This window comes from Agelaius phoeniceus, chromosome 2 (assembly GCF_051311805.1).
Source record: "Agelaius phoeniceus isolate bAgePho1 chromosome 2, bAgePho1.hap1, whole genome shotgun sequence".
Classification (NCBI taxonomy): Eukaryota; Metazoa; Chordata; class Aves; order Passeriformes; family Icteridae; genus Agelaius; species Agelaius phoeniceus.
In genome coordinates this window covers 30,441,393-30,468,000 of record NC_135266.1, presented here as the reverse complement: position 1 = coordinate 30,468,000, position 26,608 = coordinate 30,441,393, and the positions used below count along the sequence as shown (strand labels likewise).

Genomic DNA, 26,608 nt, shown 5'->3' with positions numbered 1-26,608 from the left:
GCCCCCCACTAAAACAGCCTCTCAGGGCCTGATCTAGGTAGAATAAGACCTTTGGGACAGACCTGTGTACCTATGGGGACCTGACTGTCCTTCAGATTGCATTACCCTTGGGAGGGTAAGAAAGCCCCTGGCTTTCCCTTGGAAAGAGATGGTTGTGGGAGCCTGCCTCCCTGCCACAGACAAAGTCAGGCAGAGGTGAGTGATGATGGAAAATGTGTTTTGGCATGTACATATATGACTCTTTGTGTGTTTTTCATCTTCAGTGATAGTGGAGCAGCATTCCAGCCAGAGTTTAACAACTTTGCCAGAGACGAGTCTGCCAGGGCTGTGCTTTGCTGGCTGTGTCCAATTCCCCTTTCCCTTGTGCCCTGTAGTTCCTGGATGTCAGTATTTTCCCTGTGTGTTGAAGCTGTCATTTAGCTCACCTACTGGGCTGGTGGGTGGGATTCTGACTTTTATCAGGGTCTTCACAGTCAGAGTAGGTGATGTGGATGGTGAAGTCATCATTGATGCTCAGGGTCAGGTATTGGTACCATAGTCAGCCCATGGCTTGTCTGTGTGTTTGATGGGGTTGCCCCACACATGCATAAATATGCATCTATCCATGTGTGTGCCCATAACTGACAGCACTTTTTGGCTAAATTTTGTCTTGCATGTGCTTTGCCTGGTGATCCATGGTTCACTGAATTTAAGTGTTAACTATTGCTTGTGCTTGTGTTTTGCAAAACAAGTGCTTGGACTTGTTCTGAATTCTACTTTGACAGCAGTTGCAATAGCTGTGCACTGTATAATTGAGCAATCTATTCCAGCATTCCATCTTCATGTTTTCAGTGCAGACACATGATTATAATAAACTGTAATGCTTTTTCAGTAATTAGACAAGTGGCTGTAAACTTACAAGGCGAACTTTAAACACATTGGAACTTTTGTAAATCCAGTTTTATTACAAATTTAAAAATAGTTACTTTGTTTTAGCTATCCTCATAGTGGTGTAAATTGGGACAGGCACATCTGGGGTGTGTAGACCCCTCCCCAGCATCTTGGAAATCCAGTCCTGCTGGTGATACAACATTCAGACTGGTGGAAAGGACTTTGTTTTCTTTCCCTGATGGGAGAAGGGAGTAGAAGTAGTAGGGCAGCATCACAGCTGATTTAATTTTGTTTTCAGTGCATGACACTTAATTGGAAGATTGCTTAATTCTAGGAACTGCTGTTCTGCACCACCATACCACATAATGTAATTAGGTCATGGCTGCAGTGTTTGGTTGGAGTACCTGATTGACACAACTGTTTTCCAGATTCAAATGGTGATTTGTTTAAATGATGGGTAGCTTTTCAGGCAGTGTTGCTCAAACTTTGTAGGTAGGTTTCCACATGTCCTAGGAAAGTGACTGAGCAGAAACCTTAAAACAAATGGAAGGCTACTATTCTTAAAAAAAAAAATATTTATTTCCAGTCACCCCTCTTCAATCCTTTTTGTAAGGTTGGAAGTGGTGGAACAAATGGTAAAAGATTAAGTTTGGCTACAGCTTTGGCATTATGTATATCTGTGTTTTAAGGATTAAAATTTTTTAAGATTTAAATTCTGAGTGGGATTAAGCAGTATTTGCACTTGTGACTTCTAACCGAAAACTTGCTGGAGGTTTCCAGGCTGTTGCTGTAGTCTCTGAGCTGCAGTAGCTGAGATGAATGGTTATTTTGCCAAGAGCCACGCAGCAGGAGGCAGTGTGCTGGCTCCAGCTGTGCTGCAGTCCAGATGTGTCTGGGTGCATCCTTCACAGTCACCTGCATCTGCTCTTGGAGATACCAGTGTATCAGCAGAGACATGGCATCTTTCATGACTGCCTCTTTGGAAACCAGCCAGCTGGGGATGGAAACTTTGGGTGTGTAGGGCGCTCCTCAGTCAGGGCTGATTGATTGCTGGAGAAATATTTTTTTGTTTGCAGGGGGCTGGGACTTTCCATCTGAACTGTTTATAGGTTCCCATTTCTGTATTTAGGGGAGATGAGGTGATGGGCACAGAGATGATGAGCCTGCTGTAGTCATCAGCAGGGCTGGTCCACTGTCTGGCCCTCAGCGAGAAGTGCCCCTGCTGTCTCTTCTGTTTATGTGAGCATGGCTGCCAAGATGTTTGCAGGGCCAGAGGGACAACTTTGCTGCCCATGTGGGTGGAATGTTCTTCCTTTCTCTTTGCCACCTGAGAAGTGGTGCAGTATTACCTGGGGTCAGTGGTCAGAGACAGGTCTGACACACTCTCAGAGATCCATGGGACAACAGCCAGTTTTATTGTTCAAACCCGGTTTATATAGGGGGTTTGAAACACCTGGTTTAAACTGCTGATTGGTGTGCTTGAAACACTACCCAGCTCCTTGACCAGTGAGATGTCTGCAGCTTAGATGGAACATGATTGGGTGAAGTCTCTGTTTAGGTTTGAATCCAACCTATCCTTGCCTCATCTGAGGACTTGTTTTGAGTCTGATATGACCAAATTTATTTGGCAACTACAGGCTAGCTGCAACAGTGACAGTGCAATATTCCAGAGGTTTCATGGATAGTAATGCTGAACTAAACTGCCTGGCTATAACTGGCTACAAAAGTATGAGTTGTGCTCCTCAGCTGAATTTTGATCCTTGCTCCTCTTTTGCAGTCTAGGGCAAGAGTAAGTTGGCTTATTTGTTCCAGTTTACCAAATGATTTACAACCAAAAGCTTGGCCTTTCTGACTGGCAATTTTTATATTACATCTAATGGCAGTTGTGGTCCAGAGCAGTGACTTGTGGTTTGCAGGAATGGCTGATGTTGGATTGTGAGCTGAATAACAGTTTTGTGTGTGTTGTGCTGTCATGAGAAAAGAGCTTTTTATTTTTCCCAAAGTGCAATTGTTACTAGAAATACTAAAAAACTCTTCAGTGTATATCCTACCTACAGCTACAGAAGGTGTGTGTGTTGGGGACTAAAGTCATAGAATCATAGAATTGCTTAGGTTGAAAAAGATTTTTAAGATCAAGTCCAGTCATTAATCAAGCACTGCCAAGTCCACCACTAAATTAGGTCCCCGAGTGCCACATCTGCATTTCTTTTGAATACCTCCACAGATGGTGAATCCACCAGTTCCCTGGGCATCCTGTTCCAATGCCCAACCACTCATTCTGTGAAGAAATTATCCCTAATATTCAATCCAAACCTCCCTTGGCACAATTCCACTCCATTTCCTTTGGTTTTGTCGCTTTTTTGCTTAGGAGAAGGGACTGACCCCCACCTTGCTACAGCCTCTTCTCGGGTGGTTGTAGAAAGCAATAAGGTCTCCCCTGAGCCTTTTTCCCCAGGCCAAGAACCCCCAGATCTCCCAGCATGTGACCTGTGCTCCAGACCCTTCACCAGCTCTGTTGCCCTTCTCTGGGCACACTCCAACACCTCAAGGTCCTTCTTGTAGTGAGGGGCCCAGAAGAGAACACAGGATTTGAGGTGTGAACCACTCTATTGCTGATATGGGCCAGGGTGCTGTTGGCTTCTTGGCACATTCCTGTGTTTCCTGACCCTTCTTCCAAAGATCATAAACTCCTTTCTTCTCTAAGTTCCACCCAAAGTGCTTTATTCAGCCAGACTGGCCCTTTTCCCTGCCAGTTTGTCTTGCATCACATGGGGATGGGCTGCTCGTGTGCTTTTGAGATTTGCTTCTTCTAGAATGTCCAACCTTTCTGGACCCCTTTGCCCATCAGGGCTACCCTTGCAATGGACTTTGTCAGCCAGTTTCTCAGACAGGCCAGAGTGGCAGTTCTGCTGCCCTCCCCCTTATTTGTTCAAGAACTGAAAACTCGTTACCATTTTGTGACTGCTTTGCTCAAGAGTCCTCCAACCATCACATCACCTGCCAGTCCTTCTCTGTTCACAAACAGCAGTCCTACCAGGGCAGCTTCCCTAGCTGCCCACTTTTGGCCAGCTGCACCAGGAAGTTACAATCTTCCACACTCTCTGAGACCCACCCAGACTATTTCTTCTCTGCTGTGTTGTATTTCTAGCGGACATCTGGTAAATTAAAGTTCCCCATGAGAATAAGAGCCAGTGATAATGAGACGACTTCCAGCTGCTTGTAGAATATTTCATCTGTCTCTTCATCCTGGTTGGGTGGTCTATAACTCCTACCAGAATATCTGTCTAGGCCTTCCCTCTGATTCTTATCCATAAACACTCCACCCTGTCATCACCATCATTAAACTCTAGGCAGTCAAAACACTCCCTAACACACAGGGCTACCCCACCACCTCTCCTTCCTTGCCTGTCTCTTCTGAACAGTTTATAGCCATCCATTGCAGCTCTCCAATTGTATGAGTTATCACACCATGTTTCTGCGATGGCAACTCTATAATAGTTTTCGTGCTGTGTTACAACTTCCAGTTACTCCTGTTTGTTGCCCTTGCTGTGTGCATTGATGTAGATGTGCTTCAGTTGGTCTGATTCTGCTGCCTTTTCATGGGAAAAAGCCCTGAATTTTGTGTGACCATTCTCAGATACTTCTGTGGTTTCCAAAACACCAGTAACCCATTCCATCTTTGCTGTCATGTCTATCTGCAGCTTTCACTAGGACAGCAGACTGAAGGACCTTGGTAGCACACTGTCCCTCAAACACTGGCATGGTTCTCCCAGGCTTATCTATAGTGACTCTGGTTTTTTCCCTTTCCACTTTCTAACCTAGTTCAAGGCTCTTTCAATGAGCCCTGTTAACTGCTGCCCAGAGATCCTGTTCTCCCTTTGAGAAAGGTGTACCCTGTCTGTTGCCAGCAGGTCTGCTGTCATGGAGACTAACTGATGTCCAAAACCCCCAAAATTCTGCTGGGGACACCAGGCTCAGAGCCAGGTATTGATCTGCTGACTCTTCCTGTAGAAAGAAACCTAACAAAGCCTTTTGCACCAAAATAACTTCTGCTAAATCTGTGTTTTATTTGTACCCTGAGTTCACAGCAAGACAGGTAAGGACCAGCTGCAGTGGCAGCAGTACTGCAGACTTGCTTTGCAAGTTCTCCCAAGGGATTTCTTTCCCTTTTTGTTTTCCACAGCTTGGTCTGTGGAAGCCTGGAGTGTGTTATTTAAGAGTGGTGAACGTGTTTTGACTAGTTTTTGTGAGGCGCTTGGTGTGTTCTTGAGTACTTGGTAAAAAATCATTATTGGAGAACACAGAGCCTCCATTTCCTTAATGCTGTTCTTTTTCAGTGGATTAACCTGTGTGCTGAATGTGTTGCATAATGGCTTTTCTGTCCTCTGGCCCTTTCACATAATAAACATGTTGGCCACAGGCTTTGGGAATGCAACTTTCATACTACCCAGGTACCAGCAGAGAGGAAATGGCATTTATTTTGGTCCTTCTTTTGCTAAATAAATAAATAAATAGATAAATAAATGGCTTTGTAATTGCTGAGACTGGGGAGGTGTTGTTACTGACTCTGGTATAGAAAGGGTTGTTAGTACAGGCTTGAATTTCTGAGTCAAACTCCTGCTGACAAAGCAGAAATAGTTTGAGGTCTGAAAATACTGCCTGAGTATTTGAAAATGGTTGTGTGGACACAAAGCTGTTTACAGATCACTCGCTGGCCACCAGCCAGTTTCTCAAGGACAAGGTGGTTTAGATTTTTTTTTCCCTTTAGAATCACAGATGTACTTGGCAGGTTATCAGAAGATAAAAATGCTGGAAATAGTCTCCTGGTGCGAGTCCTCATTTAATTAAAACATAAAACTTGAGGCCAAATGTTGCTTGTAAGCATCATGGTAAAATATTTCTGAAATTGTTCTTATGTATGGGGTTAGAGTATAAGGCATGGTCCCCATTCTTTTCAAGAATGCTTCATACTGTAGTCCTCCTGCAGCATACCTTGTGCTCTACAAAAGTGTATTTTGGTTTCAGCAGTTTTTGCCTGGCAAATTCTGGCTTCCTAGTCCATAGTGACAAGGAGATGTAATTAAAACTGGCATTGATGGTGTTGGTAATGTCTGAAGGAAAGAGAATCAAATAATAGAATATCCTGAGTTGGAAGGGACCTACAACTCTTGATGGAGTGTCTCCCCTCAGTAGGAAAAGTGAAAAGCTCCAAGCCATGCAATTCCAGCCCTTTTTGTTGTATGGGATAGCACTGGAGAAGTATTAACAGTTGGAATTTACTTTATATGTGTGTGTATATATATAAATAAATGTACATTTAAGAGTTCATTAACTTTCCTTCTTTAATGCTAATGCTCCAGATTTTTTTTAAGGCTGCCAATATGAAATCTCTCATTTCATCCATGTTGAGATAACATTCAATACACAGCCTGATTTCCTTGCTCTGCTCAGCTGTATTGTTTTGCTGGGATGGTCTACATGGAAATAGTTCCCCATCCCCTTGCCCCTCCTAATATTAAGCTAGCAGCTCCTCTCCATGTAGTGTGTTTGTTAGCATCTTGGATGCAGCTAGGCAAAAGGTGGCACTCTTGATGGGGGCAGCTATGAGGCAGTGTGTGTTGAGCTCCTCTATGCAGCAGCAACCCCAAAAACATAGTAAAAAGTGAAATAAAAATCAGCAGGGGCAACACTTCCTCCTTTTCCCTTCCCACTATGTCTTTTGCATTTACAGTGAGGTTTTGTGCCTTCCAAAACAATTGCCCCATCCATTTAGCGCTCTCGAAATAAAAGAAAAAGTTGATATCCATTTATTACTGCTCCTTGCTGCTCTCCAGGAGGCTGCTGGACATTTCAGGATGGTGCCTCAGGCAGCAGGAGCTGAAGCAGCATAGCTGGACACTTGCTGTCTGTGGCTGCTGGATGTGCCCAGGGAGGGACACTGACCTCTCTCTGCCTGGCAATGGCTGTCACCCATTTCTTGCAGTGGGTCTCTTTTGACAGTGGATGGAATGCAGCAAGGCTGGTAGGGTGTATGTGGGCTTATTTTTCCTTCTGTCATGGTGTACGACCTCTGACAATGCCTCACCACAATGCAGGCTGCTTACAAAAGTGGTGGTGCTTGGAGGGGCAGGGACTAACTAGGGTTTGATTACTAACTTTTCTTTCCCCAAATAAAAGTATATATTTTGTGGCACTTCTGTGTACTCAGTGCCTAAATATTTAAAATTGTTGAGGACATCTCACCGTCTCTTTCTAAAGGGGTGTGGTCAGCAAAGAGGTGGTTTCTCTGCAAGTTGGTGGTGAGTGTGCACAAAATGAAATGGGTGCAGACTTGCCTGGGTATGCAGAGGGCCTTGGTCAAAAGGTGTCACTTGCTCCTTTCAGTTGGAAGGTTCTGCTCATCCAGGGTGATGATTACATGTCAATATGAATTCATTTAAAAAGCAGTCAAACAAAGAGAGGCAGCCCCAGGCTTTCTTCATCCAGGCTTATTTTGATGTCACTCTGCAGAAGGGATGGAGAAACTCTGCCCTTTATCTGCCATCTCTCTCAGCTGCAGAAGCACCTGCATTGTTTTAAAGCCCCTGTCCACCCAAGTGGGGACCTTGGTAGGTCACTTTGGGCCCTGCTTGGTCTGAGGTAGGAACCTTGCGTGGTGCTGGACACCTCTGAAGTGATGCTGGGTGGTTCTGATGCCATGTGGCAGGCACAGGGCTTGCTCTGGTCACTTGTGGTGGTTCCCTTCAACCTGAGTAACACAGTCCCTGTTGCAGGGACTTGCTGGCCATTCCACCAAACTGGGCCTGATGCTCCTTCAGGCAGTGACCAAGACTCCATGGAAAGCGTTTTGTGGTGAAAGTGCCTGTCAAGGTGTAAGATGAGAAATCAGCAGCAGTCTGCATTAACAGACCATGTAATTTTGTATCTACAAGTACATGTTTTATAATCTTGATCTAAATTATTTTCTTGATGTTCTCCATCTGGCTCATTTTTAATTATAGTTGCCAGAAAGAAATTGTTGTACGTAAAAGAGACCATTGCAGGGCATCCAGAGAGACAAATCGGTGTTAGGAGGGGTGTGTTTAGGGACTGGTAAAGCCATTAAGGTAGGGTGAAGAACAGGTTTGAATGGGGGCCAGCTGATTTTAGGTGATGTTTCCAAAGGAAGCCAAATGTGCTCTAAGCCAACTGTGTCCATGTGGGAGGTATGCCTCTATTCTGATTTAATTATTTTCTTTTGTTTAAGTTAGTTGGGGATTTTTTTGTGTTTTTCAGTAGTGTGCTAACTAAATCATCTAGGAAGGTTTCAAACCAGAAAAAAAAAAAAAAACAAGGATTAATAAAATCTTCTTTTTGGGCAGCTGAGGGTGCAGATCTATTCTAAGAGAAAATGAGTGATGGTGGTCTCAGTAAAGGTCACTAAATCTGGACACAGTGTGGTGGTGACTGGAAGAATGGGATGATGACTTCAAGTATGGCTCTTGAAGAGGGCATCGTCCAGAGTGGGGTCTCAAGCCAGATAGCTCAAGAGCCCCTTTAGAAGCAGCACCTGGTGTGGTGCAGGAAGCTATGGTGATCACCTGCAGAGCAGCAGGGCTTGATGCAGCGCCCAGCCGATGACTGAGGTGTCTGGCAGAGGGGCAGCACTCAGCACAGCGTATCTTCCAAAAAGTGTGTGAAGTTTTTGTGGCCTCGTGTGAAAATGCGTGGCAGCCTTGCTGCCAGTGTTGCCAGCAAACCCCTGTTGGTCAGCCTTTCCTGCTTGGTATTTGAGGAATGAATAACAGGGAAGTCTGTAGCCTTCACTTGGTAAGGGAATGTTCTGTGCCATTTGAGCCAGGAAATGAGCAGTCTTGAAGGGATCCCAGTTGGCTGAATGGACTGCAGTTGACATGACTGGATTAACAAAGGACCATCCATAGTCTTAAACTGCACAGCTTCACTCCTCTTACCCTCCCCTTTCCCCTGCAACATCCCCTTCTCTTGCTATCTTTTTTAATCTATTGCCAGGTGAAGTGTTTCAGTGGCTGTGAACTGAAACCTGCATGAACGTCAGGCCTCAGGCAAATCTTTCAAAGCTCCTTGGGGAATCGGTGTTGTTTTCCAGGTGAATTGTCAAGAGAACTGCCTGCCTTTGCAGTTCTCTTTCTGTCTTCTCCCATCAGACCAAAACATCTCCTGCCGGTGGCTGTGTCGAGGGGGGTGGGCTGCTGGGCAGTGTGCTGGGAGTCAGCAGAGATGCCTTCTGACTGAGCTCTGCAATTGACCTGTTGTTATCCTGGGAAAGTTAGATTGTGGCTTTCTGCCATGCTTTTCCCACCATCCTTTCTCCCCCCCTCCCCTTGCTTTTCTTCCTATTTAGGCAATGAGCTGTTTGGGAGAAGGAAATGCCTCTGATAATGTATATCCAGCATCTTTCACAGTGGGAAAGCTACCACAAAACTAGGAATCAAAGTAAAAAGTCAGTGAATAGAACTCTCTTTTTTTCTTCCTAGTGGGAAACATCTTTTCACTCTCTACTCAGAAGAACAAAACCGATAATAACTGTGTATCTTTCTGTGCATTATTTCACAGAATGCAGTACTATGCATGAGTAAATTGTCATTATTATTTCTTCAATAGGCAGCTAGTGAGCCTGTGGATATCAAAAGCAGAATAGAGAGTATGTTATTTTCTGTTTTGCTTTCCAGGCATTTGATATCAAGATTTAGACAGAAGGAAAACACAAGAGCTCTGTCCTGTCTTTGACTTTATAGTGACAGTCTTTAACAGCTCTGGTTGGTTTGGGTTTAGAAATCATCTAACGGGATGACTTCTTGTGTATTTCTGCAGTGATTTTCCTTGTTTTTGCAGTCAGTTTTTTTTGCTCGATTTTATTCTGGAAGTACTTTTCATGCCAGATAAACATTATCCTTTTTGTTTACATGTTCATCTCCTTTGCTGGAACATATGATTATTAGAACGCTGTATCAGTAGAAATAGCATAATTTTGGCTGCAAATGTAGTTAGGTAGACTTTTTGCTTAAGAACACTTTATTATTTATTTATTATTTAAGTTTTTGGTTTTGACCAGGGAGGTTGTTTTCACTTTGTGCCATTCTGTCTTTTTGCCTGTCAAAAATATGTTCTGTTTCCTCCACAAGCACTACTCCCAATGCTTTTCACAGGGTAGACCTGATCTTTTCAGGGGGTGGAAAAAAATGCCACGTAGAGTCCAAGTTTTCACAATGCAAAGTTGATCAGTCTACAACTTTCTATGTTGCCAAGTGACAGAAAGAGCTGATGGTAAACATGCCTTGGAATAATAAGTTATCATTTATTGCACTGGGGCGTGCAACCCAATAACAGAGTGATTGCTTCATGGCCTGTGGCCTCAGGCTGGTAGGAGTTAAGAATCAACTGAATGAGAAGTGAAATGGAAAGTTATGTTTGCCATCGGGGCATTGTACAGCACTCACTACTAAGAGGTGGTGCTGTGCTATTTTGACTTGATGGCATGTCTAAATCTGCTGCTTCTGTGTGCAGTGTGGCAACTGAAATTGGATTAGTTGTTCGTTTGTTTTTTTCAAATCAATTCCTCTTCTTTCTGCAACTGTCAGCATAGAATACTGGGAGCTGGGAGAAGTTTACCAAAGACTTAATTGTGTACAGAGCACAGGATAACCCAAACTTGCAAGTAATGAGTCACAAATGGTGCATTCCTTCCTTAATGTGTGATGTTGCCCCACATGCTGCTTCCATGCCATTTAGCTGGGGAGCAAGCTTCCAGGAACAGCCTCCCAGAGGCACGTTAATACACAGGTCTGAAACTGTGTTAGTAGGAGAATACGTTACTGTGACATAAATATCTTGGGTAATTGGGGAAGGTAGGGTGGGGAAAAGAGGTAAATTAACTGATGGAATTTCTTTTGCACTTAATTTGAATAGTTCTTTGATAACATTAAGGCACAATAGAAAAAGAGCACCATGAAAAACAGCACATAACACCACTTGCCTATGAACCTTTCTAAACTAAAAATTTTACAGTAATAATGTGTGCAAAGTAAGAAAGAGGCAAGAAGTAGGTGTATTAACTGACTTGGAGGGTGTGGGAAGACTTGAAATTTATTATGTTCTGCAGATCTTGGCAGTCTACCACGGATTCCCCTTGCCCCTCTGCTTTTCAACATGCATAAAGCCCACTGAGATGAGAAATAAACACCATATTGCTATCAGACATGACTAGGAATGTGCTTAAGTAGTGGATTCAGTTTAAGATCCAGTTAAATTGCTGTGTTGATGAGAAGAACTACAGCTCTATGTATATGAACTTGCAGTCATCTGCATGAGAAGAAAGAGGACAAGATTTGAGGTTGGCAGCCTCAATTCCATTGACTTGCTCATCCCAAAAGGCCATTTAAAAATGCAGTGGTACAAGTAGCACTCTTAAAAATATTCTTAGGCTGCTTCCTTGGGAGGATAAACCAAGTGCTTTAATATGAATAGAACCGTGAAATGAGGGAGAGAAAAGTGGGGAGAATGTGTAAGAAACAAGAAGTAGTTCAGAAATTTTGGTGAATAAAATCTTAATGTGGTCTAAATGAAGGGAATGTGTTGGCAGGCTCATTTCCATGGGGACAAGCTGACAGTGCTGATGTTTTCTTGTGGTTCCCATGCTGAAACCCAGTAAGAGGCAAACTCTCACTCTCAGGGTGAGGTAGCCTTTTCTACCTGTTGCTGTGCCACTGTTTGAAGAAACCTCTGCAGCTTCCTCAGTCCATTGGCTTTGGAGACAGTCACCTTATGCTTTGCAAGATCCTTCTAGGTTGCTGTTGTCTACATGGCACGTTTCATATCCACACAGCATTCTGGCTGTGGGACAGTATCTTGTGATCCTCAGCCTCTGATATTTGGCGCCTGGCAATATTTTAAGAACCTGCTGTTTTCAGTCCGCATGGGTTGCATTTTGCAATATTGCAGAGCTTTTCAGATATCTAAATGGTAATTGCTAACAATTTGCCTGGAGAAACAAAGCTGCAAGAAGCTCTGCCTTGCCATGGGGATGCCTGGATGCCCCGAGGGGCCATGTGTCCACACTGCACTAAAGCAGAGGCCTCATTCTGCATGAAAAATGCTATCCCAGTGGAGAGGTGTTGCTGAGATGTGGTGTCTGGATGGAGCCTTGATGGTTACTGCATTTGTAAAGTGCCCTGTGAGCAGAATTTAAATAAATTTTAATCCCAGGAGATTTGAGTTCAGAGGGTTTCTCCCATCTATGATTTTCTGCAGTTCTTTCTTCACATTCGATCACATTGCAATTTTATTATTGCTCTCTTTAACACTGACAAATTTTTCCAAAGCAAAAGCTGGCCGTGAAAATCTGACGATTGGTTTCCAAAATGGGAATGCTTAGCCATTTCATGTTGCAAGCAAAATTATACCAGCATGCTAATAGTTTGACAGGTCTGTTCTTGAGCAGAGCTGTTAAGCAAATAAACAAACAAACAAACTCTCTGCTCATGCTTATATGCTGTGCTTGTGGTGTTTGTTTTTTCCCGACCTCTGAAAATATTTTTAATGAAAAGAATGTGGCTTCAAATGTCTTTTTTACCTCTCTCATATAAATTAATGTCATGCAGGCCATCCCTCCTCCTCCCCCCCATATGTTGCAGATTTTTAGAGTATGAGTGCTCTATACATTATGAAAAGGGTATTTGGAGTAATTTTAAACAATATTCTGAAGTGACCAGGGTTTAAATTTGGTCTGGGATACTGAGCAGACCACACTTCCCACACTCTGCAGTTCCCTTGCTTTCAGTCCCTTAGGAGGGTTATGTGGAAGCTTTTCCTCTCCCAGAAGAAGCAGAGTGAAACATGAGCAGTGGCTGTGTTCTGCTGTAGCTGGCCCCAGATTTCATAGGGACACTCGTGGAGGCACCAGCAGGATCCCGTAAAGCTGCAGGGGAAATGTGGTGGGGCTGGTGCACATTAGTCATCCTGAGTGGGCCAGTCTCACAGGGAGGAACATTGACTTCAGAAAAGCTGTGAAGTCGAGCACTTGGAAATTTTAGGTGTCTCTCTGGAAATAGCAAGCCCACCAGTAGTTAGTAGATTTAAAAAGACAAATAGAGTAAAAATTCCATGAAAATGGCATCCTGTCCTGCTACTTTGCTCTTCTGCATGCCACATTTTCTGCTTGAGTATATTCTGCCACCATTTTAGCACCTCCACTTTGCTGCAGAGTGAATGGGGAACTGTATTTCACTGCTTTTTTAAAAAAAGTTTCTCTCCTCAGACCTCCTTAGTGTTGTGAGCGTTTTTTCTTCAGAGATGTCTTTGTTTCTCTGTTATCTTTAGCATATTCTTTTTGTACCTAAAACTGCACTTCCCATGTCCTTGGGCTTTCAACTTCCTTCAACAAAGCTGGAAAATGGGGGCAGAGCTGAGAGTAGGCATTTTTCCACCTCAGTGTGAGCCATTTTCCCCTCCTTCCTTGTGGCATGGTAAGTCTTGAGGAGAGGACCACAGGCTTTTGTCATTAGGCAGACGTCCATGGTGGGAAATTGGAGTTGGAAATCTCCTGGGCTTGCTGAAAGACTTTGGTTCAAGAAGTAGTAAGGTCAAGGTGAGGTCAGTGTTGACTACTGCACACGTTACGACCCCTAACTTTGTTTCAAAATGAAAACCAGCTTGAGACCAAGCTGTAAAAAGAAATGCCTGTGGTAAAGCCAGTTTACAGAGCAAGCAAAGCCTGAGCACAGTAATGTATTTATAGAAAGCACGTGGATTGGTTAGTAAGGGGGAGAGTGAAGCACAAGAAGAGTTGTGGAAGAAAGCTGAGGCAGTGAATTCTGCAGCATTTCATCCTTCTGAGTGCACCAGTAATGCCTGGCCATTACTTCCATGGAGGGCATTGTAAGGTGTGAAAGGGTCAGGATTTCTCTAAAGAGACTAGTGGTTTGGGGTGCTTCAGTTCTGGGGTGCCAGTCTCAAAAGACCTTGTAAAGAGGTTAATGTTAGTCCAGGCAGAAAGTACACTATTCATGTCCATCATATAGGTTTCTGCCTAGGAAACTCAGAAATTGTTGAGGAGAGAAATGAAGGAACTATGACTTCAGTTAAATGTTTAGTTGCATTCTTATCATTATTTGTGAAAAAAGCAAAGACATTTAATGGGCATACCTGTTGCTAGAGAGCTTGACGGATGCAGATAAGAACATTTGGAGATGGTGCTTGGGAAAGTGGTTGGGAGCCTGGGCTGTTTGACTGGTTTAGGATAGACTGCTGGGTGTTACACTGCTGAATGTAACAATGGAGAGCTGGAAAATACCAATATTGGGACCATTTCTAAGTGCTTGTTTAGGAAAAAAAGTACACAACAGCTAATTGATGTCTCTACCTCGTGTAAACATACATTGGAGAGAAAAAGGCTTTTGTTAGAAGTCAGCTGAGGCGAGTTACAGCCCACCAGGGCTGGAGGGGCCTGCCATGCAGCTTGCCTCCCAGCCCTGTGATCTGCATCCTGCTGGCTCCAGCTCTGTTTTCACTGCAGAACAAACCAGTTTAATTTCCTGGACTGCAATCCCCTGCCCCACCCCACAGTTTGCTTTTTTTCTGTGTTAACTTTCTGCCATTTTAGTGATCTCAATCAGCTTATCATATGATACAATGAGTGCCAGAAGGAGCTCAGTGCTCCTGGGAGAAATATGTGACAGGAGGCTGGAAGGAGGCAGAGGAAGGAAGGGTAGGAGCTCCCTGCTGCAGGAGCTGGGATCTATTAAGTCAGCTCCAGCTGTACTGAGAAACTGTACCCGTACCGTGGTGCAGCTGAAGGGAGATGACGTCTTGTTCTTGTCTAGCCATTGTGAGACAGGCAGAGAGAGCTCTTGCAGCTCTGATGCATCCCTTGCAGAAACCCCACTTTTTTCACTTGGAAAGACCAACCAGTGAGAAATGTCCTAAGTCCTAATCATGGGCTAATCATGTTTACTAGGTAAAGCATGTAATATATCAGCTAGGTACTAGGTATTGGTTCATACAAATAAAACATGCAACATGTGGAATTTATTCTGGCATGTTCATAAACTGTCATTACTGACTATGAGCTTTGCTAAAGAAAACAGAAAGGAAGCTGTGAATATAACCTGTTTGTACTTGATAATCATCATTTTAATGTGGAGAAAAAGAAATGGGCACTGCAATTTGAAGAGGAACACTTTAAATTTGTTATTGTTGTTTTAGCTATCTAGAGCTTTTGTGGTATTTCCTAGGAAGTATCAGAAGGGAAGTATCATTGCTGGGGAAAACCCAGTGACTGGAACTCTTGTCCAAGTGTTTTACTCTGTGTTAGCTGAAGGGATGGGTGAGATGCTGGTGCTGACTGTTCTCTCTCTCTCCCTTACCAGGGTCGCCATGTCAAAACGGGTCAGCTGGCAGCCATCAAGGTCATGGACGTTACTGAGGTGAGTAGAAGAGCCTTCTGCTTCATTAGCAACTGTGTAAAATTTAATCATGAGATGGTATAAGGCTTACATCATATTTCTGTTGAAAGGCATGGTCCTTGCATGTGAATGTTTGCTCTCTGCTTGCAGGACCTGACCTCTCCAGTCCATCTGCCTGAGATTTCTGTGTGCCTGTGTGCTGGGGCGTTTGGCCTCCACAAATTGCATTGTCCAGTCCCAGGGCATATTGGATGCATGTAGCACTCTCTTAGTGCTACAGAAATTTCTTAGAAGATGGGGAAAAGGTTCAGGTTGCTTGCTTCCCACTTGTTTTCTCTGAAAAGTATCATCTTGCTTTTACCAAAGAAGAAGATGAGGTGTCAGCTTGTCGTAGAGGACAGTGTTCTCCCTGGTACATCTGCAGCCTACAAAGGGCATATGTTTATTCAAAGGAATGAGTCCCTTGTAGTTCCAAGAAGCCTAAAAGCAGAAACATCTGCAGGAATGATGAGCAGATTGCTAACAGAATTCAGCAATGTAAAGTAGTTACAGTAACTGACCCATGGAGATTTACTGTGGAGCTTTAGATGGGAAAGAGGGGAAATTAACCCAGTCAAAGAAATAAAAATATATGCCTATATTTGAATCCTTGGGCATCTTGCAGTTTATGCTGTTCAAAAAGCAATCAGTTTAAATTAAGTTTTCAAAACAGATGAAGAAAAGCATGGGCTTCTCCCTGTTACTCTATTTGTGGTATGTAGAGTTCCATTCACAAATTAACAACTTCAAATATAAAATCAGATGAGATACTCCCATGTGATATCTGCAAAGCTTGACTGATACTGCTCTTCTGGAGAGAGGTTGTGTCTTTTCAAACTGTCATATTCTTCTGAGCTCCTCAGTCTTGCACAGGGGGAATAATAACATTAATGCGTGTATATTGTACAGAGCAGGGGGTCTTTGGCCAGGATGGTTATAGCAAGCAAAACTTCTGCAAGGATATTGCTGCAGAATATTTTATAGCTTAGTGTGGGTATAGGTGCAGCAAGTAAAAATGGCCTTGGACACAAGGTCCTAGATGAGTGGTGGGGTGTAATGGGTAAACAGGCAGGAGAAGAGGAAAACAAGAGACAGGGTTAGGTCAACTGATAGGGCTTCAGTCTTATCTCTGAATCTCTAGTGATCGATGGGCAGTGTGACTGTTGCTCTCTAACTTCAGCTGTTGTGTCTGCCAACAGCTAGATTCCTTTTTTGTCAGATGGCTTGATAAAGATCAATTTTCAGCTGAAGATTTTCAAAGGCAGCCTTCATGAGGAGGCAATGCTTTTTTTGCTGCAGTTAACAAGCAGAGAAACCAAAGAGGAATGAAGGTACATTGACACACAGTGAATGTTCTTTGCACAGCAAATGTTTTCATCTGTGCAGCAGTTTTACACAGGGCAGCTTGCTGGACTGTGCATGACAATGGCTTCTTCCATAATACTAAGATTGGCTCTATTGCACACTCTCTGTTTTTAATAGCATGTATTAATCACAAACAGTTGTAATAGAGAGGTTGCACAGAATAAAGAAAACAGTTGAAAAATGCTGTCTTTAGGATATCTTTAGTACGGCTAAGTTCATATTGCAGGAGTAAGTTTTGAAACTTACTGTAATTTTTGTCTGGTTTTGAAAAGCAAGTTGTATATGGGCACTGTCTTTTACCTCATAAGTACAATGCTTTTTAGGGGTGAAGAGTAGTCAGAGGGAGGAGTTTGGAGATTTAGCTAGCCCCATGCAGCTTAAAAGCATTGTCATTCCTACCAGGGGAGCTCATGTGTTTTCGCTTCAAAGAAGAGAGCTCACAGAGTCTAAAAAGTGTAAATTCTTCCCAGTTGTACTAACTCAGCTCCACTTTTTAACACCAGGCATGGGTGATACTGTTGCATGTACCATTTCCTCAGTGGCAGATGTGGCTGCAGGATGTTCTTGTCCAGCCTTGTTCGCTGGTTCCTTGCCCGTTTCCCAACACTTGTGCAGGCACAGCTGCCTTGGGGTCAGGTGGTGACCTGGATCAGTGAACAGGCTCTGGTTCCAGTTTTAAAATACCCTTACTCCTCTCCTTCCCCTGGTTACTTATAGGCTGGATTGGTTCATTGATTGAGTTCAGCACATGATGTTGCAAACTCTGGTGTGGTTGCTATGAAGAAGGTGGCATGACACTGGAAAAGATCCAGTCTGGCCATCAGGGAAAGGGCCAGTAGCTCAAATTGATATTTCTGCCAGAGACAGCCATATCCTCAAGCCATAGCCTCAGTTCCTCAAGGGTTTATTTCATGAACACCTCCTTTGCTGGCAAACAATGTGGGTCCGTCCTGGTCCTAGCTCACCACAACTTATGGGGACAGTGGGAGGAGTGAACATGGGGACAGAGAGGTCAGTGACTTCCACCCTTAGCACTCTTCCAAAAGAAATGCTGAGGGAACCACAGCCACAAATTCACCTTCTCTGCCTGCTTTAAGAGTTACAGTTAGATGAACTGCTAATGGTAATACCATATCCATGCCCATGGAGAAAGAGGCTTGAGTGGAAACTTTCACAAAACTGAAATTGTGGTTTTCTGACGAGTGGTTGCTTGAAGCTGTAGGTGATTTGTGCCTATGTGCGTGTTTTATTGGCAGCGTTATGCCTTTCTGCTTAAATTCAAGCGGTGCCATGGGGGATATCTGATTATTCTGACTAACCTGAACTGAGAACAGACACAAGACTTCCTTTCTTCTGGGATACCTCTGATCCTGTGCTTGTTTTGCCAAATGCTTAACAAATTAGAAAACCTAATGTATTGGCATGCTCTGTGGGCACACCCCAGATTTTCAGTTTTCAAGGCCATGATTCTGCAATTCACACATTGCTCAGGATCAGTGAAGTTATGTCAGTTCTGGGCTGTAAAGCTTTGATCATCCACACAGGAGGGATGTCAAAGTCAGAGTGAAGGCTTTCCTTAAAATGTTTTGGTTGGCGTGAAGAAAATGAGGTATTATAACCTCTGACTCGAGGCATTGGAAGAAATATTACAACTCTGGAGTGCACATGGCACTGTGGAAATGCTCTTCATCCTTCTCATCTTTTCTTGTGGTTTTCTCTTTAGATTTTAATTTTGAAAAGAATGGTGGCAAGGATGAGAGAAGAGGAGGTAGGCTGAAGCCTATCAGCTTGATCTTTGAATAAATTATGACTAGTTAGTTCTGCTGCCTGAAATGTTGGGGGTTGTTGATGTGCATAAAACTTCCCTGCCTCTTCTAATTTCCTCCTTTCTAAACAAATAAGCAAAATACTTAGAAGGCTGGATCTTTACTGATCTTGAGATCTACAGCACTAAAGCAAAGGCTAATGGAACTGTAAGACCTAAAGATCTATAGGTATCACTACAGAATGGTGCACAGGTAGGCCTTCTTTTCACTTTTGAAGGGCAAAGCTGCAGTGCATGTAGGCTGAAAAAATTTCACTGGAGTGTAGAACAAATAAAACTGAAAACCTCACCAGTTTTCATCAATGGAAAGCTATTCTTATTCCTTGTTGCAATGAGCCCAATGACTGTAAAAGGGGAACAGTGCAAGCTATTGGCATATGTGTGCTTTAAAAATTGTTTTACGAAATCTGCATATGTAGGATGAATCTCACGCTGCATGCTTCTTGTGAGGGAGGCATTATATGTAGTCTGTTGTTAATCTTTCTATTGTAAGGTCTCAGTTCCTTTTATGACACTGGTTTGGAGAAGATGGTGTTCAGTCCATGTTGATCCCTTCCACTCACTGACCACACTGTTAGGTTTCCATCATCGTAAGATTACCATGACTCCCAAGATTTAGCAGTCCCTGTTTACTTAGAAGAATCTGTTTTCTTGTGAAGCAAATAGCATTTAAAACCTTAGCAGAGCTTACTTGGCAAATCTGCCTGCATCCAAGCTGTTAACTTGCTTTACACCCTAAAGCCTGACTCTGCTCTAACTGCTTTGGAGCCTTTCCTTGCAGCTGCACGGTTGTTTCCAGGGTTGCTCCTGTGTTCCACTTCCAGCAATGCTTTTCTCTTTGAAAAGTTTAGTAACTGATTTTGAGGGAAAAACACAATTGCTTCTCTTCTGTTTGTTATAACCCCTGACGCTGCTGCTTCTTCCTCCTACCTCTTCCCACACACGCTCTTGGCATCCCTTGGGAAGTTTTCCGCATGCCTTTTTTAATAGCAGCATTTCTCAGCTCTTGTGCCCAGTGTTTCATGACTTGTCCAATCTAGTCTGTGTAAAATTATGCTAAGTAAACAACTGGATACTGTATCCTGCTGATTTATGAAAGAAGTTGGATTGCTTTTAGAGCTTGCCCGTCTTGCTCTTTCTGTGTGTCCTCTGCAGAAAAGTTAACAACCTCAGACCAAAGCCTCCAGGCCTGCAGAGAAACATGGCACATCTCCCACACCTAGACAGGAAAGGCTCCCTGAGTTACTCATTGCCATCTTCCTTACTCTGCTGACTCCTTATTTCTGTTGCAATAGGAAAGTCACTTGGATTGTTGTGAGTCTCTATCTTACAGCCTACCTGGCCATAAGATAAACTACATAAACTACAATCATGTGGATGATTTGTCCATTTTCCATAGGGCATCTCAAAGCAGTCTGCAGAAAAACTGCTGTTAAATAAAAACGTGGGTTCCCACATAAACTAGCAGACAAAATGAGGGAAAAAATGACATAATAAGCCAAACCAAAAGTTTGCAATATTATGTTCTTGTTTTCCCCATGAAAACTGAAAGACAATCCATGAATTTCAATCTATTTGAAGAAGGAAAAATAAAAAAAGTTGATGGCTCACTCTGGAAGATTTGGGTAATACAGATCCTTGTGGCCCAGTGCAAGAGAACTGGGCCAAGCCAGCCTGGAGAAGCTGAATAGGGGCCATCCTTTTAGTGTAGAGATATGAATGCAGTGCTTTTACCTGGCTTTATCTGGCTTAGTGCAGCTGCCTGATAAAGTACTTATGTACCAGTCCGGGCCTGTACTTACTATGAAGTTAGCCAAAGTAAACCTAAAGTTACCTGAGTTACCAAAAGTCTGTGGCCTTCCAGTGTTTCATAGGAGTCACTTCTTCTTAATGTGAATTGGGGAAAATTGATAAGGGACCTAAAAATCCAGATTGTTCCATGGAGAGTACTGGCACTCTGCTTGCTTGTCCCTGCAATGAAGGATTGCTTGCTACTAATCTGTACAACATTCTGCAGTCTTTGGTTAAACAGTTACCTGGCAAAATAAAGAAGTGTTCTGTGGAAAAGAAAAAAAAAAGGAAAGCTATTTACAATCTTGACAGCCCTGCTGTCCAGTTCTCCTGAAGCTGATTAACCTCTGATCTCTTCTAGGGATTAGGCTAAGGAAAAAAAAAAGTTGCTGGGAATTATATATTACAGTTCAGAGGAAAACAGAGCTGGACAGAGTGGTCCCTTGAGCTGTAACATCTGGTTTGGGGGAGGTCAAAAAGAGCTACAATAGTCTTGCAGCCAGTAGGGCAGCCTTTGTTGAACTGCAGAGCATTTGTATAATTGACTATTTCCTTCTTTAATTGAGATCCCTCACCTACCTCTGCCCTTGCCCAGCAGCTTGGCACAGTTCTCCCCTCTGCTTTTCCATGGACCTGATGCCAGGAGGTTCAGCCCTGGGTGCTGGTGTCTGTGTGGGACTGGGCTCTGCTGCAGCTCCATGCTGCTTTTTATTCTGCAAGACTCCTGTTTGGGTCAGGCAGAGGTGGTCCTGTCCATCTTCAGGGCGAGGGCAGGGCATAGAGCCTTGCAAGGGTGCCAGACGTGTCACAATACCCCTGCCCTTGGGTGGCTGGGAAATTTCTTGGATTGCCAGCTCATAGTTCTAACAGAGTAGAATGACATTTAACTCTGAAAAGCCTTTTGTCCTTACAAGGAGCAGTGACTTTATCTCCCAGCAAGGCAGACGCATCTAACACCTGGTTTAAGTCAGAGCTTCAATTTCTGGACTCAACCCAAGAAATTTCCTGGAGCAGTACTGGCACCAGTTGGGATAAAGGGCAAACTTCTACTCTCTTCATCTGATTATTCAGGGGTTAGCAAGATTGTTAGGCTGGAGAAGCTTATTTGGAAAGGGGAGGATATCTGGTTTGATGCAGTTGCAAGGAAACTGAATAGGGAGCTTCACAGGCAGTTTGAGATCAGGGGAAAAAGCTTTGGCTCTTACCAAGCAGCTTGGGAAATTATACTGCTGGAGAGAGCTGATGTTGAGCACTAAGGCTCCGCATTACTGTGTCCCTCTGAATAGCAACTTTGCACTGATACTGTGTGAGGGAAAAATTGGCAAAGGACAGAGAAGAAAATGGATGTAAAACATTCATACATGCTTGTTTCTCTGTGCTTATTTCAACCTATGTTTTCTCCTTATGCAAGATTTCCACCTGAGAGGAAGACACTTTGCATGCACAGCCCATCTCAGTTGTCCTTGTGGGCATACCTCTCTATGTATTTTAACAAGCTTCTTTTGGAAACCTGACTGTTTCAAGGTTGAAAGAAACAGATATGTTCCTTTTGCCATGAAGATCCTTGAGGATACCATTGCAGCACCTCTCAACAGCCATAGAGCTTTAGCTGTAAAGGTTTCATGGTGCTCATTGAGTAGGATTCCTGTTGCATGGCTTTTTCAGTTGAGGCTGGGCAGTGGCTTCATGCTCAAAGTTGATTGTGGAACATAATGTGAATGAAGTGTAAAGAAAGCAGTGTTGACTCTGCCTTCTCATCTGTATGCTTATGTCTGGTGTGCAGGGTTCTTGTCCTGTCTAGCAGAAAATGTTTTACCAGTGCTCTGTAAATTGAAATGTAGTTTAGATGACACAACCTGAAGTTATGGTTACATAAAGGGAACTTTGCTATAGTTTGCAGTGTAGAAGAATCTCCTTTGTTGTAGGGAGATGGCTTTAAAATTTTCCCTACGTGGCTTTAAGAGAAGCAGATAACACTCTGCTATAGCACGGCAGAGGATGCTCAGGATATGCTCCTCAGCTGTGGCACCAAGATCTGTTATTGCTCATCAGTATGTGAGAGCACATGTTTAATATTGGAGCATAATGGAAATGGCTGCAGCTGACTTCTATAGCAGAAGAATAGGATTGCATATTAAGAAGATTTCTCTGCAAGTCTTGAGTTCTTTGGACAAGTCTGGACTTGTTAAAAAAATTCTTTCCTTTGGTCTGATGGTGCAGCTGCAGTGACACACTGAGAAAGAAAGAGTAAGTCATCTAGGTGAACTTGTTACCATCCTTGGGCACTGTTACTTGTCCAGGTGGGCAATACTCATGCATTTATGCTCTAATACTGTGCCTATTTTTCTTCAGTCATGAGGCTTGATACCTGCAATCATCTGAAGTCCTGCTGTTAGCAGTGACAAAGAGGTCACTAATGACATGTGGTTTCATATGTATACAAGTGACTGCTGGCATCAGTCTGTGTCCTGGACTCTGAGCCTTCACCACTGTTAGCATTAATGTGGGTAGCATGCAGATGCTTTCACAGCTGAGATATTTTACCCTACAGGTCATACCTGCTCTAACATGAATTTGAGCAATAATAACCTGTGCAAATTCAAGTGATGGAGCATTTCTTCTGAGCTGAGAGGAGCATTTGTGCAGGTGGCTTCAGTGCAGGTGATTTGCTGCTGCCTTCCCCAGTGCTGAGCTCTGATTGTCTCAGCTGTCTAAAGAGGTTCGAGTTCTGATGGGAAACAAATGTTTTGTATGCAGATAATAGCAAAAAGTATGGGACTGCATTTTTTATCATTTCTATCAGACACAGCACAGCTCAATTTACCCCCAGTGAGTCAGACACACTGTCTACTCAAGGATAACAAGGCAGCCCTGTCAATACAGTGTTAGAGCATGTGTGCTCTTGCCAGTTTGGGCAGAGTGAAACCAGTAAGGATTGTGACAGAGCATTGTGCTTTCGTTTTAGCAGGTTTCTAGGCTGAACTCGGGTCTGCTGAGTATTCTTCCTGTCTGCATAGGCAACCAAAAGATCCCAGGTCCAGTATAAGCTGCTATCTTTCAGAGATACACTTTAAAATCTGGCTTGGGCATTAGGATCAAAGTCAGGGAAATTAATTCTCTGTTTATATTAAAGGCGATATATCTGCCTGAAATGTAATCTCTCTTGACTGTGTTTAATTGTATTCTTATAAACTGCACCTGCCTCTGGGCTCCTCCTGTTTTTGCTGCAGCATTCCATATTTTTATCTTGACTTCCTAAGGAAATGAGGCTTCTTGGTGATACTGAGCATGTCCTGCCTTCTTTTCCACCAAATACCATTTGGATCTGCTGGTCGACTTCAGCCAAGTTTAATGAGGAGGAGAAATTCCGGAGATACAAAGTCCTGACAAGTTATGTGAAAACTGGCAGGCTGCATGGAGAAGGGAGGGGCCGAAATTTATAGCCTCTGCTTTGAAAATGGTAGGCAGACCTTAGCCACCTTCCATTATCAGTCAGCTGGCCACTGTTTTGCAGTAAATCATGAGGAGAAAGTAGATCACTTCATTTTTATTTAAGGAAAAAGTTCTGTGCAGTGTAGCACATGAAAATTACTTTCAAGCATTTTTAAATCTCCTCTGGTTCTTTCTTTAGTTTATGAGTCCACAAATCTAGTACTGTACATTTGAGATTATCCTGTGTGATCTCTCTCTCCCCTGCTTTCTTAACATGCTTGTGTGTATATATAAAGATAAAATAGCAGTCTTATTCTCCAATATTTAATGAGTCAAAAATGTTTTTTCTAAGTCCCTTGACAGTGCTTCTTTTGCAAGGCACAGTTTGAATGATTTTCTATGGAATTGTTGGCTAAAATAGAGTCTTAAAGCCCAGCTCCTGGATCTAGAGATTATGGTAGCAAGTGCTAATGCTCGAGGACCTGGGAATTCATTGTACTCTAAGCTGGTTTGTAACCACAATAAACACTGCCCCAGTGCTTAAAGTGTTCTGCTTCCCCTGTGCCCAATCTCTTAAATATGCAGTGGAAAGCACACAGCTGAGCTAGTGTTGAAAGAGCCTTGAAGACGCTTTGCAAACTAGTTCAGTTGATCAGTGTAGGAGAAGATTCTGTTTTTCTCCAGAGCCCCTAAATGTCTCAAATCCTTTCCAACAAGGCTCCTGTGTACATAGGAGCTCCATACAAGGCTCCTCCTACATACCTCTAGATAGAAAGTAGTTTCTCTGTCAGAAAGCATTAAATAAAGTGTGGAGAACACTTTAGAGAGAAGTGCAATGGTGTTGTCATTAAATTGCAAAGATTGGTGCTTCATAATAAGCACACGGTTTAATTTTGCTCTCTTTTATTAAGACCCTGCTTCAAGCACGATTAGGGTGATGGGAATCTGGCCACAGAGGCATTTTTTAAATTTTTGCTGTGATGTTTACCTGTTGATTTTTTTTTTTTAATGTCAGGCTTTGTTTCTTGAACACTTCATCAGTGTTTAGTTCTGAAAGATGAATCTCTGAGAAGTGAACAAGCTAACTATCAGAAGTGCTACTGTTCCTGTGTGGACAGCAAGCACGTGGGTGTTGTGTTTTGCCTCACATCCACCAAGTAAAATGGTAGTTTTGTACTTAGCACATCACTGGTCCAAAATACGGAGGTGGGAGTTCCAATACTTGCTCTCTTTTGCACCTCATTCTGTAAGATGATGGGTGCCTCCACAAGTGTCCCTCTCTCTGCCTAGTGGAGGGGCCAGTTCCAGAAGTGAGCTCAGCTTTTGTGTGCTGGTGTATGAGGTGTTTCTGCAGTGTTTCTCTTCAGCAGGAATATTTTCCACTGTAGCACCTTCTTCCTGAACCAAGTTTTAGTGTTTGATTCTAGATGTGGTAAGAACTAAGTGGAAATCCTAGTGTAAATGCAGCAGCCCACAGACCTTTGGAATAGCTCTTACTGTCCTGGCTAAGCACCATGGCTCTGCCTGCAAGAGTAAGAAAGGAGAGCATCCATGATCCTTGAAAATAATTTTCTCATGTGGAATATTTTACTGAATGGAAATGTAATTGGGCAGGGAGAGAGAGCATCCTGGTGGCTGCTTGGCTCCCCCTGTGCTAACCTGTCCTGGCTGGGGCTGCAGGACAGGCAGCCCTGAGTCACTGCTGTGGAAACACTGATGCAAAGGCAGCATTATTACAGAAGGTTTTAGTTGTCTCTTGCATATTTTACCTCAGCTCCCTTTTCACTAGCATTTTTTTATTGCAGTTGCCTCCCTTTGAGCCTGTGGGACAAAATGATTTTTATAAATGAGTTTGTTGATTTTCATTCTGAATTTGTCTTTCTGCTTCTCTTACTACACTCCTTTGCAGCAATTTTTAAAATGTGCAGCTTTGCATTGATTATAAAATAATAGAGTTGCACTGGTTTATAGATCAGAGGGGGCTGCATGGTCAAACAAGTCTGCACTCAAATTTGAGTCCCTGAGGGGAGATATCTGTTTCTATGTCAGAATTGCTGCTGCTCCCCAGTTCTGATTAAAAAGTTTGGGAAATGTACCTAGCCCAGTCTTGATTTCCAACACAAATTTTAAGAGTTGGCACTGATCATGTAAAAGTGGATGGATTAGCATGTAAGTGCAAACTCATCCTCTGTGCCTACAAATGTAAACAAAGTATGTGTAAACTCAGGAAAGGATTTCTCCCACTGGCAGGAAAAAAAAGGAGGAATAGTTGCATTTTCTATTTGTAAATGTTCAGATAGCATCCTGTTGTGTTAACAGGGCTTCCTCCTGACATAGGTGTCTCCCCATTTCTAGGTACTTCTCCCTAGAGATAAGGTTTTACAATACAACAAAAACAATTGCGTGTCTGGATGCTATTGCAGGGACAGCCCTGCCTCTCTTCCCTTCCCTTCCAAGTTTCCCTTACACCAGAATCTATCAGGTCCCATCCTGTGCTTCACTGGTAAGGAAATATGTATATATTTTAAAAAATACATATAGATTAGCTTCCTACTGTTTTTGCCCTTGCTAAAGCTGGCCAGGGGGTGGGTGAGAGGGGCCAGGCAGGACAGGGAGTGGAAGTGGCAGCTTCTGGGAACTGGCCTGCAAGCATCATCTCCAAAGGGTTAGAGTTGTGAGGCTGGATGAGGAACCCTGAGCCATCATCCCTTTGCAGTGCAAATCCAGGAGGAAAGCCACCTGCAACGCCTTTCCAGCATCTTGGCTGCATCTTTCTCAGCCACCTGCTGTAACTGCTGAGGGACTGTTTGTAGCACTTCAACCTGCAGATTTAGGAATAAAGAATGAAATGTAAAGGTCAATGCAG

At 43.2% G+C, this 26,608-nt stretch overlaps 1 protein-coding gene across 1 annotated transcript in view; it reads left to right on the top strand.

Annotated features, from left to right (window-relative positions):
* Positions 1–26,608, top strand: part of MAP4K4 (mitogen-activated protein kinase kinase kinase kinase 4) — a 165,741-nt gene that overhangs the window by 63,972 nt on the left and 75,161 nt on the right. The window contains exon 3 of the mRNA XM_077173407.1: positions 15,255–15,311. Coding sequence (XP_077029522.1) covers positions 15,255–15,311 — 57 coding nt within the window. The remainder of the gene's footprint in view (positions 1–15,254; positions 15,312–26,608) is intronic.